The 17,160-nt window shown below is 45.7% G+C and overlaps 1 protein-coding gene across 1 annotated transcript in view; it reads right to left on the bottom strand.

Annotated features, from left to right (window-relative positions):
• Positions 1 to 16,923, bottom strand: part of RFX4 (regulatory factor X4) — an 86,388-nt gene extending 69,465 nt beyond the window's left edge. The window contains exon 1 of the mRNA XM_059847865.1: positions 16,900 to 16,923. Within this exon, the coding sequence (XP_059703848.1) occupies positions 16,900 to 16,912 (13 nt within the window). The 5' untranslated portion in view covers positions 16,913 to 16,923. The remainder of the gene's footprint in view (positions 1 to 16,899) is intronic.
• Between the last annotated feature and the right edge of the window lie 237 nt (positions 16,924 to 17,160).

The following is a 17,160-nucleotide window of genomic DNA, read 5'->3' as shown; positions in this document are numbered from 1 at the left end:
AAGCAAAAGCGGCTGCCATTAGCGCCAAGGGGAGACCAATGCCCAGCTCTGCCCTTTCTTTTCCTGCCGGCACTGAGAGCTGGGAAGCTGGGATGCATCCTCTTCCCTCAGCAGCAGGGAACTGTCAGCAGCCATCTTTAGTCAAATTCCCTGCCTAAGTAGTAGGAAAAAACCCCAACTTTTTAAGTGTTACTCCATAACCATTTTCACAATCCTTGCTCACGCAGTGTCTGTGATAGCTGCGCACATTCCCCTTTTTGACGGGAAAAGCAGCCAGTTTATACTGCCATGTATAAAGCCTGGAGCACAGTGCAGTTACAGTTTAATTATGTGCTGCAGCTCCTTTGGTCCTGAATCACCCCAGTTCAGCCTGCTGCAGCCTAAGTCTGGCTTTCTCTTTGTGGCTTTGCATTTAAATAGCTGACAGAAATTCTTCAGGCCTGAAAAGATACACGACCTGTCTGGCAGCAAAGAATGAAGAAAACTAACTATTTTGAGCAAAAATGTCAGGGAGTTTATGGCAAATTTGTCAAATTATTTGGCAGATGACAAAATGTGTCAAAACCAGGTAACTATTTAAAAGCTGTATTATCTCATAGACCAAATTATGCAAGTATAAATAAATAAACATTATAATATCTAATTTCATTTAAAGTAGCTATTTGTCTACTGTTTGTATAAAGAAAAACATTTTTACAAGGCTTTTAACTCCCAGTATTAATAACAGTGTCTTCAGGTATTAGAAGAAAACACAATTACAGTTTTGAGAAAATTTAAATATTCCCATCAGCCCACAGATCCCAGGCACAGTAACACCTGCCCAAAATAAGACAAAAGGAGAAAGAGGCAGGGCGAACAAAATCAAAAGTCAAAATTAGGTTTGACTTTTATAAGGACTTTCAGAGTTAATAACATTAGATCTTGTTCCAGGCCTAAGGAACACACTGGGTTCCCTCTACATGTTTAATGTGCTTGTCCTCATAACACATGGGCGTGCCTGTCCCAGCAAGAAAAGGCCCATGGGGAACCTCTGGTGTCTCCAGGCTGTGGTTCCATCCCAAGGCTGGCACCAACCACATCACACCAGTGTTCTAAATATGCATTGAGTCTTGTGGGATGGAATTTTTTTTGTGATTAAAGCTTAATTATTGCACTTGAACCTTGGTTTTCATAGGCAGGATTTCACAGCAGGAATACTCACAGAATGATGGAGAGTTCAGGCAGCAACTAAGCAGAAGTGCGTATCAGACCTGACAACAATGATGAGTCATTAACACAAGATGAGAACTCCCAAATTTCCAATGGGAAGTGCTTGTGAGAACAAAAGAAACTACATCCTAATACAGGCTGTATTTTTACTCACTGTGTTTTTAGTGCATCCAGCCTTAAGGAATTTCCTCTCCCCCTCTAGGACTCCTTCCCATCAGGAGTCCCAGCACACTGTACCCTCAACTGTACTGAAACAAGGATCAGCACTAGTGAAGAACCAACAAACCAGATTAGGAATAGCTGGTGGTAGAATGTAGTATAGTCACTTGCTCATAACTGTGACACAGTATGGAAACTATCACAATCTTACTAGCAAAGAAAGAAAATAATGTTTTTAATGGCATTTTGAGGATCCATCTTCAAATATCATAGCAACTGTTTAATTTTGCACAGGTCAAGAGTGAACTGTGCGAACACAGAACTGCGTTCCTCAGCCTTAAATTTTTTGTTATATCATTTTGCATACCACTAAATACAAATACACCGTATCTGAGGTGGGATTCCTACATGAGGGAAAGGAGAACATTATTCAAATTACAATAATTTTCCCAGTGTGAATTTTCTGAGAGAGTAAGTTACTATTATACCAACAAAAAAATTAGAAATCCTTCAAAATTAAATACTGAAAGATGAATTTAAAATAACTATGGAACTATTTCTGCCCCTAATTTTGCCTCTGCTCTTTTTGATACAAATCTTTCTACAGCTGACACATCCACTGAGACTCAAGCACCAGACTATTTCACTTCCATTCCATGTGCCACACTTTTACCAAGAGAAGCTTAAACTGATTGTTTTCAAAAGCGAGCAGAGCAGAAGGTGTGTACCTTCACCATATCCCTACCGAGCCACTTCTTTTCAACAAACAGCATATTTTCATTTGTATGGTGTTTCAAAGATTGAGCTGGGGAGGCAGGCTTGAGAGCTCTGAGACAGAAACACACAAGAGGTGTTTAGGGGCAGGAGCTTGCATGAACTATCAGAAATAAGAGGCAGAAATGTTCTTGAAATTTATCTTTGACAAATTATTTTGACATGTTATCTCTTTCAGAAGTAAAAGCTTGCTTCTGAACACATCTTTGAAAGTCTTCTCCTCCAGAGCCTGAGTTGAGGTGATGCAGCAGAGGAGCCTATGTACTGCCAATACATTTAATGAGAAAATTACTCCCTGTTTGTGAAATGGTTATTAGCTACCTATATTTGCAGCCCACAGCACTCGTTACTCCCACATGGGCATGCCATAGCAAGAGCGGGGCAAGAGCCACTCAGGCTCCTCTCTGCAGAGAAGAGGAGATGAGTCTTATCACAGCAACAGTGGCTTCTGCTCCCGCTGTCCTGCCAGGAGGGTCAGGAGTAGCTGCAGTATCAGCACCATCTGTAATCACAGCCTCTTCTGGCCTTTGTGAGCCACTGTGGCCACAGGTGCTGGGGGGCTGTGCCACACAGCTTGGAACTGAGCGTACTCAGAGCTGCTGGCTACAGCCCTGTGGGCATGTGTGTGTGCCCTGAAGGCACACACACATGCCCACAGGAGGGTTTACGGGCAGAACAAAGCTCTGTGGCCACCTAATCTGAGCTGCATTTTGCTCACCTCATTCCCTACAGCAGTATATACAATATACTGGTTTTCCACAGTTATCTCATATTCTCTGATCCACGTATGGTCACAGCACTGGCATAATTGGGAATCACTTGTTTTTTGAAAGTGTATGAGATGAGAATCCCCATGTCCTAGAGAGACAACCAAGGCTTTGATAATGACAAAATTTACACAACCATTTATTTCACCAAAGACATAGCAATTGCATGAAAAGCCCTCTTCTGTGCTTTCAGCTCTAGATTGGCTCTCATACTCGAAATTTTAAAGTCACCAAAAATCATGGCAATTTACTTAGGGAGCTGAACACAGACCAGTTCTTCTTCCACATGAGTTCGCTTGTCACTGAAATAGAGTTGTCACTGGAATAAGAATATAAGATTTGCTAGGACCCAAACCACTGCTTGAGCTATATACTAACTTGGATGGCACAGCTGCAACAGTCCAGCTCCTTATCTTTATCCCTGATTGCTCTTTTAATTTTTTGCCCCAGTTTCTCGAGGCAAATTTAATTTAAAAAAAAAAAAAAAAAAGTTGTAAGTAACTGTGAGAAAATATATCTAAAAGTAAATAAAGTAAATATAAAAGATTTTAGTGCATGTATACGAGGACCTGCTGGAAAAATGATATATTTAGCAGTGAGGACAGACTCAATTTTCCAGTTCCAGTGACAGAAGAGGAACTTCTCTCATGCATATGGAGTCTTAGCACCCCTCTGAGTTAGCTGTTTGATGTTCTCAGAGGGAAGGGTTACTCATCTCTTCGTGCAGCATCTCTTTGTCAAGTGTCTCAGTATCAAAGAGGACAGCAGCACTGTCTAGCTGCTCATCTGATCTGTAACCACAAGAGAAAGTGGTTGCTAACTGCAGATTTAGCGGGTAAACACAGTAACTCAAAAGCTCATGACTGAAGGTCATGGAACCTCCCATTTCCATTTTGATAGCTCATGGTATCAACAGGAGAGTTGATGGGATGATATTCTATATCTTCTCTTATTAGGGAAACCATCACTGCCCTGACAGCATCTTCTGCTGTCTGTTTCAGAGAAAGTGCTGAGGTTTGCAAGAACTATTGAGCTTTTCTCTCCAGAGCTGATCTTGCTGAACATGGCCTGAGACATGCCAGCATCCCAAAAACTCTGTTCATGCTCTCCATGTTGCATCACTGCTGTGGACAGAGAACTTCTAAAAACCTCTACAGCTGTAAAATTCATAATGTCTGAGCAGCCTGCCTGCTTTGGCCATCCATTACTGTGCTGCAAATCTAATTTCTAAATGCTATCTGAATGCAAGTAAGGAAAAATGAGACAGTGCATGTAATATTTGGACAAATGCAAGTGAAGACTTCACCTTGTAACACTTCAATGTCTTGGAGAAATTTGCCATAGCTTATAAGACAAATCACTAGTTTAAAACAGTCCCTTAAAGGCAAAAGAGATGATCCCTTTCTCTCAGGAGTAACGATTAGGAGATAAACCTGAAGTCTGACCCTAAAACTACTAAACACCTATTCTAGTACCTGCTGTATACAACATCTGGCCTGAGTAGAAGCAGGATTCATGTTCTGTATCTCTCTCACACCTTGCAGCACAGCACCACTGGTTACAGGCACATCTGCCACCTGAGAAGTGCTGCTGGAGTGCTGTGCAGGTTGGTTACAGCAGTGCATTTCAAGCAACACACTGCTTGAAAGTAAGCAAACAAAAATCACTTTATCTAGAAAGCCTCAATGTACTGCGAAAGAGCAAGACCTAAACAAGATCTTGCTTAGCCTCAGCACATTGTTACGAACAAGCGTGTCTGTGACATGACAGGGCTTGGCAGCCACTGGCTCCCATTGAGGGCATTGAACTTACCAAAATCTACTAAAATCAAACAGAACAAGTTACTAGGGACAGCCAACCACACAGTAATTTTCTAAGATTTAAGTTTTCACAGGTGATGTAATCAAAATGTTCCTCTTCTCCACTGCCAAATGAAAGGTTTGTGAGACCATACAAGGGTCACTATCCAGCTGCTGTTCCCTGTGACCACCTCAGCACATAGACACTCCTAGTCCACAAACCAGCTCTTCTCTAACCATCAAGGGGGACCTGCCACACAGAGCCTGGTTCAGCTCCTTGCTGCCTCATTCAGTGCCATCAGCTGGCAAGGCACACACCCTTCAGTCAGCGCGTGCTAGCTGTCAGAAACATCTTCAAGCTCCACAGGAAATCATGCCAGTGTCCTCCTTGGTGCTGCACAGCCATCTTCTGTTCTTCCAAGAGACCTGCTCCTCAGGGATGACAGTGACACATGGCCTTGGTGTAGATGGCAGAGCTGCTACACTGACAAGCTGCCAGATACCTCGGTGTTCTGTCTGCTAATCTAACTTTTTATTTCATTTCCAACAGGGGAAAATGTCAGGCACTCTTGTTGCAGTCCTTTTGTTCTCATTTCTTGGCATACAATTCTATTGCATCTATTTCAGAGTTAATGGACACTGATCCAGTGCACTTTGTAGATGTTGGCAGGAATGTTTTTGTTCCCTTTGACTTATGATTCTGAAAAAGCATTGTGAAGATTCACCATGATATCATAAGCATGCAAAGAATAATTATCTTGAGTGTGAGAGAGCTCTTTTGTTTTGTTTAGCCAGATCTTCACTCCCAGTATTGACTTTCTGCTAAACTATTTGATAAAATATATTAAAAATCAACATGCCATACTTAAACTAATAACAAAACGCACCACAGTTAATAATTTTTTAATTCCTCCAGAATACTTGGGCAGAAAAGCTGGAATTTATGAGATGTGCTATTCTTCTGTGCAGAAGTTCATCTGAATGTGATTCTTTCATTTAAGTATTCTGTCAACAATATTCCTTGTTAAGAAGGTGCATCCCAAATGCAGATAAAACATCTCCAGAAGCCCTATAATACAAGATGTTTCTGCATAGCGATTCTGGTGTTCAGGGCAGCCTCCACCCTGGATCAAATAAGGGTCTCCTATCTGCCCCCTTCTCTGGAATCACATAGCATAATGCTATTGCATTTCCAACTCAATATGCATGTTAATTAGAAGTAGCTCTGTCCCGCTCCCAGTCACACACAGGTGCTATCTATTGTTCAATTTTGAAGAGTAAGTTTCACCAGACCAGTAATGGCTGCTTGGTTCTTGCTCCATCAAGGCCATTCCTCATTTAGGGGAAAAGCAAACCTCACTTGGTCCGATCTCAGTGCAGTGACATTTCCTCACATTCCCTTAGTGAGCCGGCAACTGACCAATTCAGCTCTCCCAGTGCTGAACTTTAACTTACATGGTTGTGCAACATGCAGCCAAACTTTTCATCAGTAAGATCATCACACACATCACGTGCCTTCCAAGCACCAACCCTGCAGGCAGCAAAATGCGCCCTCATGCTTCCCCAGCAGAACGATTTACGGCTCCTCGGTCCTTCAAGGTCTGCTGCATGACTCAGTGGAAAGCCTATCAGTGTCTTCAATTTAACTGCAATGCTTCCTTCCAAGGAAATGCACACACGTCTCTTGATCATTGCCAGACCTATTTTTCCCCAGAACAAAAGCTCAGAGTCAACTGACACCCCTTTTTGCCCCAGATTCCATTAACTTCTTATGCTATTAATGTGAGTCACACAAGTGAGCTCATAGAGCCTTAAATTCTAGGTACCTCTCCCATCTCTTACACCCTGCAGCAGTCTCTTCTCCCAAGCTTCTGGGTTAGACATTGCCAGCTGCTGCCATGGTCTCTCAGCTCACTAGTGTGCATGAGAAGACATGGAGTTCTCAAATCCTTAATTCAGCTCTGCTTCATTATTACACAGGGCTGGAATCATTTGGCTGAGCAGGAGAGTTGTGGCTCAAGAAACTGAATTTGCATCAAGTACCCATGAAATGCTTCCCTCTGCCTCAGGAGCTGATGAATCCAGCAGACAGGCCAATTTGGCACAGAGATGGTAGTACATCAGTAAGACAGCCCCACAAAGATGACAAAATGAAAAGATGTGAGATATGGGTGGGGGATACACAAAACACTAGTTGTGGGGCTTGGGGGAGAGAGAGAGGAGGGGCAAGGCTGGTTGTTGGAAAGGAGGTGAGAAGAAAAGGGAAAGGAAACAAAAGAATGAATGAGAAAGAAAAAGGCATGGTCAGAAATAAAGGCTAGGAAAAAAGAAAGTAACTATAGAGACTTTCTCTTTTTTTTTTTTTTTTTAATCAGGAGAAAAGAGGTCAGGTCCTAAAGGAATGAGGCTACAGTAAATATTTCTCATTAGAAACAGCATCCAGTTGAGCATACTGAAAGAACATGAGAAGACAGACCGAAGTGTGCACAGAATACATGACTCAGGTGTTAGGACATAATCACAGCAGTAGGAAAGAGACAATCATTTGACTGAAAAAGAGTGCAAACTAAAGGAGAAAGTGGCTACAAATGGTGACCCCTTTTCCTCCTATTATGGATATCTACTCCAAATCTATCTGTTTCTCATTACTGTCAAAGGACGCTGCCATCACATCATTCACAACCATTTGGTGGGTAAATATGACACACCAGACAGAAACAAATGAACGCTGCTGCTCTCAGAATGAACACAGAGAGTATCTGCCTACCAAAACTAGCAGAGAGGACATTAATAAATCATCATAACATCCCCCCACAAAGATTGGTACCCCTCAGAACTATTTTCATGCTGTTAGCTTTACAGTCTTAATATGGCTGACAAAAAGTCTTTGCTAAGTCCTGATGTACCTACACTTACAGATTTGTAAACCTTGTATGAATTTAATCCCTTCCAAACTGTCTTCCCTTCCTTTACAAAGTACTGTGAAAGTAGACCAGTGCTTGTAAAACTAGGAGCCTGGCTCTTCTGAGAAGACTCCAGTCTCCTCTGAACAATATGCAAAGCAAACTCAGGGAAGGAACATGAGAAAAAAGAGAAGTCTTCTTTCCTCCTTCTTTTTTTTGCCCAAGACTCACCAAAACAAGAGTCTAGTATTGAATATTCAGCACTGAATACTAACTGCTCAATAGATGGTCTGTTTGCAGAGCTCAAAGTGGAAATGACCCAGCAAGGAGGAGAGGTGAACACACTGCTCCATCCATGTGATTAAACTGCTCTGTAAACGCAGTCCTCCCCACTTCTCCCCACCTCATTACAATGGAGGCCATTTGCTGCCCCTACCACAACTCATTTAAAAAAAAATATTTGCGTTAGAGGGGCCCCTGCACCAGTATTGTCCCCATGACTCTACATTTAAGATAGGAATGTGAGTCCCAGCTTGGGAAAACCTGCACTAGCCAGGCAGTCCAACCAGCACGATGTGCTACTGCCACTGCTTGGGAAACAGGAAGCACAGGCACAGTTTACAGAGGAGCAGAGCAGGGATAGTCTCTGCTTTCAGCCTGCACAGGGCATGGACTGAATCCCACCTAGCAGGTGCCTTGTTCTGCCATGGACGTTGGAAATCTCTTCAGTGCTCCTCCTCTGAGTTAAGACATTTTGGTGTCATACAGTGAACACCCAGGAGGCCAAGCTGTGACAGAGGTTGGTGTGCAAACACAACACCGTTTAGCAAACATGTCATTTGCACTATGCCTCTCATAGGGCCAAATTTCCCTTGATAACAAAAATATAGCTCATTCTACTCTTAACACCAAGAGGTCCAAAAGAAGCAGCCTTTTACTTACACAAGGTCCACATTTCAGACCTGTTCTGCCGAGAACTCCTTTTCCCGTTCTTTGATCACATTGTCCCCAGTGAGATGTCTGTCTCACAGCACGGGGCTAACAAGCTTGGCACCCCAGGGCCACCACCTTTCGTGATGGCCCTGGGGTGCCAAGCTTGTTAGCCAGCAAATCTCTATCCTGCTACTTAGCCTGGTCTGGCAGACAGAGAGCTGGAGCTGAAGGGCTGTGCTGATGGGTGGGTGAGTCCCTCCACCACTACATAAACCTGTGGACTCAGAACACCCACTGCAGGAGCAGGCATCTCTCATCACAGAGCAGCACAGGTCTGTCGTGCCCTGCCACACAACACCTGGGGACCAGGACTCCACTTTCATATACTCTGCTCTGTATTTTTTTTTATGGTGTCTATCAGGCTACTGTCACCTTAAGGATCAGCCAAGAATTTTTGTTTCCCTTTTTAAGGAGTAAAGGAGCAGAAAGGATTTTACTTTCCTCTGTGCATCAGAGATAGCAATAGCCAGGAGTAGGAGTACCTAGAAGCTAATGGTATTAAGCAGTCATCTACTTAATTAGGACATTCTGCCACAAGCTCGTGTTTAAACTGAATGCCAGATGAGTGTGGGAACCACACATGTCAGGTTGTTGAAGATTTTTTCCCCTTTGAAGGTTAAGGTTTTGTCTACTTTCTACAACCATCCATTCATTTTATTCAACAAATGGTCTGTTTCAGCAAGATCCTAGAGTATTAGGAAAACATACAGCCTTTCCTGCTTGGCCTCTAAAACAGCTGCTGGTTTTTTGCAGCAGATTGCACCTTTATCATAGGGTGCTGAAGTGTCCTTAGTAGTAAAAAGGATGTTCTGTGGGGTCTTTTGAATCGGGTGTCACCATGGGAGAGCCAGTTATGAAACACAGGTGATTCCACCCAGCACCAGATGACCAGTCATGAGACCCCACTAACTAACTGGGCTCTCCCTCCAAATTTCCCTTCCTCAGCTGCAGCTGAGGTAGTTCAAACACTCCTGAAATAGTTTAGCAGTTAAAATGGTTCTAGAAGGGACGGAAAAAAAAAAAAAAAAAAAAAAAAAAAAAAAAAAAAAAAAAAAAAAGGTGTGTTAGTGGTTCTAACATTGTATTTAGTGGTACCTCTACTTTTTGCTCTTTTCACTACATCTAAATTTCCTTTGTCACTGCATTTCTGGTATTTTATTGCGTTACAAGTATAGCACAAGCTAGATTTCAACATACAGACCTCCATAAGAACAGAAATTAACTTAACTCCTGTCTTTTCTTTTTCTTTGTTGACCTGTAGATCTCATTTGCAAACTTATATTTGTTTATAAGACATTTTTCATTTAATGAATTTTACCTGCCTTAATATGAACATCTGTTAGTCTTTCCCCAAGCAGCCAAACCAGCTGAAGAAACAGGAGTCTGACAGTTATAATTCTATGGAGTGGAAGTTAAAACGAGAGGAAAGAGAAGGTGAATGACAAGAAGTATTTCTAAAGTATTTCTACTTACAGTATTCTTTAATTTAAAAAAAAAAAAAAAAGCGGTAATTTCTAACACTTGAAACTTGGAGTCCTTTCTTCCAGGCAAATATCACTTTTTTTCTAGATACAATCTCAGCAAGGAAATGAAAGCCCCTAGAGAAGAGGATTTTGTGGTTTTAATTGTTTCAGTCTCTCCCATGGGGTTCATGAACGCCCAAAGTCTGCCAGAGTGATGATTGCAGCATCAGACTGTGACTACAGCCAGTCTAGAGAACAGAGGAAACCCCAGCATTTGTCCTCAGCCTACTACTCTGAAATGAATGCCTCTAATTCCCAGGGCTGTAAGTTTCAGGGAATCAGTCATTCAGAGAATATTCTGGCTATCTGAAATATATTGTTTGCTCTTATGATAATATTTGGTATACTGCACAAAAATGGTCAGCATAAGCTGCTAATTAATTGTGAACACATCATTCACAGCTTTTAATCAGCTCCTTGGTTCCTGTAACAACTTAGATCTCAGAGAAATTAAGTTCAATTACCAATAAAAGAAAACAAAGTGCTTAACTGTAGCTGAAAGGAAGGAAACAAGACAGCACTGAGCCCCGCATTTCACATTTCAGACTTGCGGCAAATTAAACTGCAAATGAGCTTTCTCTTACTGCGTGCAGTGAGAACCAAGGCTCTGGTTAGCCCTCTCCACTTTTTCCTGATTTCAAATTTATCAAAAAGGGAAGAATGGTCAAAAGCATTTAATTCAACATGTGTTTATAAGCAGACAGCTCTTGCAGCAAGCAAAAAAGACTCTGATGCTGATTTTACGCACCATTTCTAACACTAGCTAGTATTTCATAGCTAATAAACTACTCTAGCTGCAAATCTCTTGAGAGAAAACTAAACGTAAATGAAGACAGGCCAGTACTGCTAGTTATGCATGTAAAATAGCTACAATTAAGTTATTACACATTCCCAGCTGTGGGGAGGGATCATTACATGTTAACCCTGGCATCTGCCCTCTCTCAGGCACACACATGGACTTCAACAGGTGTTTCCCTTGTAGAGCTGCTGTAGGATCAGGACCCATCTTTAACAGCAAATTGTATTAGCTTCAAAAGTTCCCAGAAAGTCCCTGGCAAATATATACAATTCTACAGGATCTTAAAGAGGCGAGCAAACGTGCCAGTGGTGCAGATATCCTAAAAAACCCACAAAGGCCTCCACTGGCTTAATCATCACCACAGACTTTTCCTGCCTACACTTGTTATCTGCAGGATCGCTCCGCCATCGAATATCCTTTATGCTATCCATCTTCCTCATCAGTATGTCAGCAACCAAAGCCCCTCAGCTGCCAGGATGCTGGGCTCCAGCAGGGTGGGATCGTACCGGGTATTCATTTTCACACACAATGAAACAAATAGAAAATCCAGCACAGATGCAGGGAAACAGACAAGAGCAAAACTCAGGAAATTCACAAACCTCAGCACTCACAAAATTTTGAGCTAATTATTTGAACTCCAGAGTCACATCAAGTATCCCCAAAGGCCCAACCTTATATTTGTATTAATTAATTTGTATTATTTGTATTAATTTGTACATGACAGCCCACCACTGCTCTCAAGGCATTGTTATGAACAATCAAGCCCCAGCTGTATATAAGGCCACCTCTTCAAAAATCCTGATCTGAAGAGGTACTAACATTTCATCACCAAGCAGATTTCAGTGATCCCATGGTTTGATCTTTAGTTTGCTATACTGAAATCCTATGTTTGGAAATAGTACTCCAGAGGATGCACTTCTTTATGACTGTCTGAACTTGCAAACCAGCTGAAAATTAAGCTAGCAAAATGCAAAGGTGTTTACATTCAGAGACACTGCAGATTTTACTACTACACTAACCTTCTTCCTTGCCTGCATGCTCTCTGCATTGCCAGCTGAAAATCAGCCTTATTTTCTAAAGGCAAGCAAGCCAACAACCCTGATGGAAGCAGGATACTCTTCTGATGACTTTCTGCGGGACATCTGTAGCAGCTTCACAAGCATCTTAGCACAAAATGGTCCTTTCTACATTTGAGAAGGTCTTTGCTCAATATATGTTTACTATAGTAAAGGTGCACCTTAAATAGACCAGTTGAGGCTACAGCTTTCTTTACAGTCCACACCCAAAAGTTCTATCTGTCAGAATCCAGAGCCTCTTTTGTAATGAGTATTACACTCAAATAAAATCGTAAGGACTGTAAACTGTAAACTGCAACTTAAATAAATGAAAGTTTCCTACAGTTCTATGGCTACTCTTATGCAAAACCTTGGTTTAGTTCTTTTTCCTTTCCATCTTTTCAAAGAACTTTACTGCAGGTAAATACTACAGAGCAGTGAAAAATACCACAACTGCCTCTCTCTAAAAATTTTAGAATTAATTCATTAGCAGACAAGGAAATAATAAAATCATTATTTTCTCTCAGTCGAACTTAAAAGATGAACTTCTTAGGTCAAGGTAATTTTCATGACATTTCAAAACCTCTAAAAAATCCCAACAGATTTTACAAAGTTTTTAAAACCCCCTCAGAAATTAAGACCTGATCCATTGACAGGACCTGGGTTTAGATCCTCGTTCTGCTGCCACTGCTGAAGGTAGAGGGAGATGCCAGGAACTGGGCCCTGCCATGCAAACATTGCCCACACAAACTCTGCAGCTCACAGAAAACACTTTTTTATTGTTGTTTTTTGTTTCCGTGCTCCATTTCTTTAATTTACAAAATATTATAAGATACAAAATCACACAGGAGAAATACTCAGGTTCAACTATATAAAAGACCAGTGGTGTTTCTTCTGCATCTCCATATCGTATCAAATTTAGGATTCGAAAGAATCATTGGATCATCCTAACTGCTCAGCAGGTTAGAGCCTTTATAAACACAAATTCTAAAATAATAAAGAACGATTTTTTCCTTATTGGGAAAAAAAAAAAGTATGAAAAAAGTATGAAAAAAAGGAAAGGAAATAAAGTAAATAGCAAGTTTACTCTTTACTGTGTTGCAATAACCAAAGCAAACAGTTTTCAGAAGCAAAATCAACCATTTGTTTGGATTAAGCAAATCAAGACCTAGGATCACACACTTTAGCATCATACATACATTCTGAAATGTCACAGCTCCACTCACAACTAGCATTCAAGTATTTAGTATCAATACTGGTGACTTCATTAAGTGAACCAGGATATGAAAGCCATTAATTCTCTTCAAACAATGCTTAATATGCTAGATCCATTTTAAATGGCAAGCTCATAGCAAAGGTCACCCACCACTGCCTCAACACCTGTCTATGTTGTTAAGAAGACAGACTGAAATCTGGCCACTGCCACAAAGTTTTCAACCCAGGCAGTGGAAGCAGTTTTCGTGGTTCAAACTGCCTTAAGGGCCTTATCTCGACGTCCTTGACAGCACTGAAAGGCTTTCTGCTCATTTTAATGGGCTTTGGATCAGCTCCTAAGTCTCAGCTTCAAGTCCCAAGGATCTCATCCATCTAGCGCCTGAAAACCAGAGGAGATTTTGCCTGGCTCCAACACAGAAATAAGGAGGGCTATGTATTGAGCTGTGCAGGAAAGCTGCGCTTCAAGAACACGCCTCTGCTTCCTTGGGCTCCTGCTCCCTGAGCGGCGCGGCGGGGCCTTCCCGGGGGTGCCGCGGGGCAGGGAGTTTGGCAGCCCCCCGGGAAATCCACGGCGCTCCGCGTTCCCGCACGCTGCTCCCGAGCGGGCGGCATCCTCCTGCGCGGGACAGCTCCTGCGGGGCGACGCGGAAGCCGGGCAGCGGGGCGAGGGCTATGCCCCGCCGACAGCGCCTCGCACTCACCTTGCCGATGTCACTAGGGGGGGCTGCGGCTGAGGAAAGCCGCTATAAGCGCTCTGGATCGCCCGCAAAGCTTCCCCCAGCCGCCCCTCGAGGAGCCCCGGGTGCTGGCCAGGAGAACCCAGCCCGCCACCGCCCTCCTGCCAGCCCCGACTCCTCCGGGGTCAGACGGGGCGCGGTGCCGCTGTCCCAAGGCAGCTTGCGGGCACGGAGCTGTCGGGTGCCGACGGGGCTGCGAGGTGAGGGCAGGGCCGAGCGCAGGGCAAGCCCCAAAAGCCGGATACAGCCCCATGGAATGACCCCTTAGTGCCCCACAGCGAAGGAGCGGGTAAATCCGGCGGCGGCTCGACGGCTCCTGGCCCGGTTCGGGGGAATTACGAGCTTGAGAAACTATACCCGGAGACAGGCGCCGCCTGATGGGGTTAAAGGCGGCGGAAAAAACATACGATGAAACATATAACAGACCCAGCGAGAAGGGCGCGTGCCCCTACTGTGTGGGTGCCCCACTCCGCGGCCGCGGGAGAGCCCCGAGGGCAGCTCCTGGCCAAGTCCCGCCGCTCGGGCTGGGCCGTCGGGGCCGGCCGCTGCTGCGGGTGCGCTGCCGCTGTCCTGCCGGACACCTGAGGTTCGGGGCTCTCCGGCCAGAAAACCCTTTGGCCTTGGTGACAGCCCCCACGGGTCACTCTACAGGTTAGAGGAACGGGAACTTAACTCGATGGAAGCACACGGCACTGTTAAGGGAAGGTAAAGGAACCAAACTGTTCCCCTACCTTAAAATTACAATCGCGGGTGATTTTTTTTTTTTTTTTTTTAATCCCGGTGGTTTAGGGAAAATCTGTTGAATATGAATTAAAACATGACTGATTTTTTTCAATGAAGCCATATTTCTCCACAATGCAAAAGGATCTTTACATAACAACTGAAACTCAGGAGAAAAGCTAATTGGATTAAGTCCTGTGAAAGGGAGGTTAAGGTGTCTGAATAAGACAACTGCAAAGCTCCACTTTTCTTCCCATCTGCTTAGCAAGACTAAAGTGTTTTCTGATTAATACTATCTTAATCAATCATGCTGCCACTTATTACAAGCTTACTGAAATTAGGAAACGAATAGTAGGGAGGCTAAGCCCGAGAACGGACTATTCTTAAAGGAGAGACAGAAAATGCGGGGCTTTTTTTGTTAGGTTTCGTTTTTTTTCTTTTCCTAAACACCCGTTCCTCTCGACAACGAGATGTTGCCTGCAGTCTCCTTAACCCCGCCTAGCAGCGCCGCCGGGCAGCAAGCGAACTTTATCTAACACCCTCTTAGCTCCTGCACACACTCTGACCCGAACTCAACGATTCTTTCCCTGCCGAACACCTTCTCCCCGGAACAGCTCGCCTGGGTTATGTCCCGGGGACCCCGCAGCAGATGTGGCCCAAACCCGGCTGGTGTCGCCGGTGGCCAGCGAGGGGCCAAGCCTACCCGGTGCATCGAGCGCCCCGCGGCCGGACCGCTGCAGGAACAGCCGAGCCGGGTCGGGCAACACCCCTCCCCTTCTCTCTTTCCCTCCTTGTAGTTAATCAATATTTAAATTTTACAAAGCGCCCATCCGCCGCCTTGGGAACTAGGGATGAGAAAGACCTTCGCAGGTTTGTGACGGCACAGAGAGAAGCGGTTCCGAAGCGGGACTGCATCTTCCTGTCGACCCTTGCCCCGTCTCCACCCGCACCAGTTTCACCGGCACAGCACCGGCAACACCGGAGGAGCCGGGACGGAGCGGCGGGGCCCCTACGGAGCGGCGGAACGCGGCCCGCCGAGGCCGCCGGGGAAGCGCGGAGGGGACCCGATCCCTCTGCGGGGCTGGGGCAACTCAGCTCCGCGGCCACCTCGCCGCCAGGCACGGCGGTCACAGCCGGAGTAGCGGCTGCGGGACGGGATAGATCGGTAGCGGGCGGCGGGAGGGCCATCCCCGGGCTGAGCCCTACCTAATCTGCAAGCTGTCCGCCTGGGGAGCGCCTGGGCGGGAAGGCAGGGAGGGAGGAGTTTTCTCCCGTGCTAATAAAATAAATTTTCAGAGGTGACTGTGGCGGGCGGCCGCCCTCCTCGGCACGCGGAAGCCCGGGGGCTGCGCTCTGCTCAGACCGCAGGGGCTGCGGTGGAAACCGCGGAGGTGCGGGCAATGAGGCGCGAGGGAGCGGGAGAGCAGGGGCCGTCGTTTCGGGAGGCTGCCGGCTGACAGCAGGAAGACCTAGGCCTGGGGCCTGACTGACGTCCCCTGCCGCCGTCGCCGGGCCGGGCCGGACGGCAGAGGCGGCCGTCGGGCGGCGGAGCGCGGGCCGCGGCCCTCGGGGCGGGCGGCCTCGCTTCTGCTTCTCCCCGCTGGCGGCGCCCGCTGGTCGTAATTCGGCCGCCGTTCTCCCGCCCGGTTACAGGACCGGCCAGAGCATCTTTTGGAGGTGCGGGAGAAGAGACACAGTCCTGCCTTTCTCCAAACTTCTTCCCTCCGAATCGGCCCAGCCCCGACTTTGCCCGCGGGACAGGATGACCTCGGTGCTGGGTTTGCCCTAATCCACCAACCATCTTCCCTAGTAAACCCAGTTTACTTGCCCAAACTGTTTTCTCGCCTCGTTGCTGCACTAACCTAAGTGAGCGCCTAAAACTAAAAGCGGAGAGGCAATTAGTTTGCTGGCCGACAGCCTATGATGAAGGGCGAAAAAAAAACCCCAAACCAAATCAAACAAACAAAAAACAAACAAACAAAAAACCCCACCCTCTGCTCCATCTTATCTGCATGTAGAACTGAAATAAACAGGAGCCATAGGGCTCCTCCAGCCCGGGAGCGAGATCTCCCCCTCCGCGGCCCCGCACCCCGCTCCTCCGCACACGCCCGGGCTCATTTGCCTGCGAGGCCGGTGCGGCGGGCGGCTCCTCCCGCTGCCACCCGCGCTGTCCCCGCCGCCACGGTCAAGTTGAAAAGTTTTCCCTGACGGGCGAAAGGAGCCCGCTGCCTGCGGGGGGGACTTACCTGTGGAGTCCATATCGGGTTCCTCCAGCAACCCGCAATGCATGCTCTTCCCATGGACGGACGGGAGCCCCAAGGTCCCGGGGTGTGCAGAGCCCCTATCTCAGAGATACACGGGGGAGAGGGAGCAGGGAGGCGGCGAGGGGGTGGGGAGAGAGGACAGAGGCAGATACTTGGGGAGGGGGGGTGTAGAGCGGGAGAGAGGGACACTCCGTAATCCAGCGGGGCAAAGCCAGACCCGTCAAAATGTTTGCGGATGTTTCA

Source organism: Haemorhous mexicanus, chromosome 5, assembly GCF_027477595.1.
Source record: "Haemorhous mexicanus isolate bHaeMex1 chromosome 5, bHaeMex1.pri, whole genome shotgun sequence".
Taxonomy (NCBI): Eukaryota; Metazoa; Chordata; class Aves; order Passeriformes; family Fringillidae; genus Haemorhous; species Haemorhous mexicanus.
The sequence above is the reverse complement of the archived record's forward strand: the minus strand, read 5'-3'. Positions and strand labels throughout refer to the sequence as shown.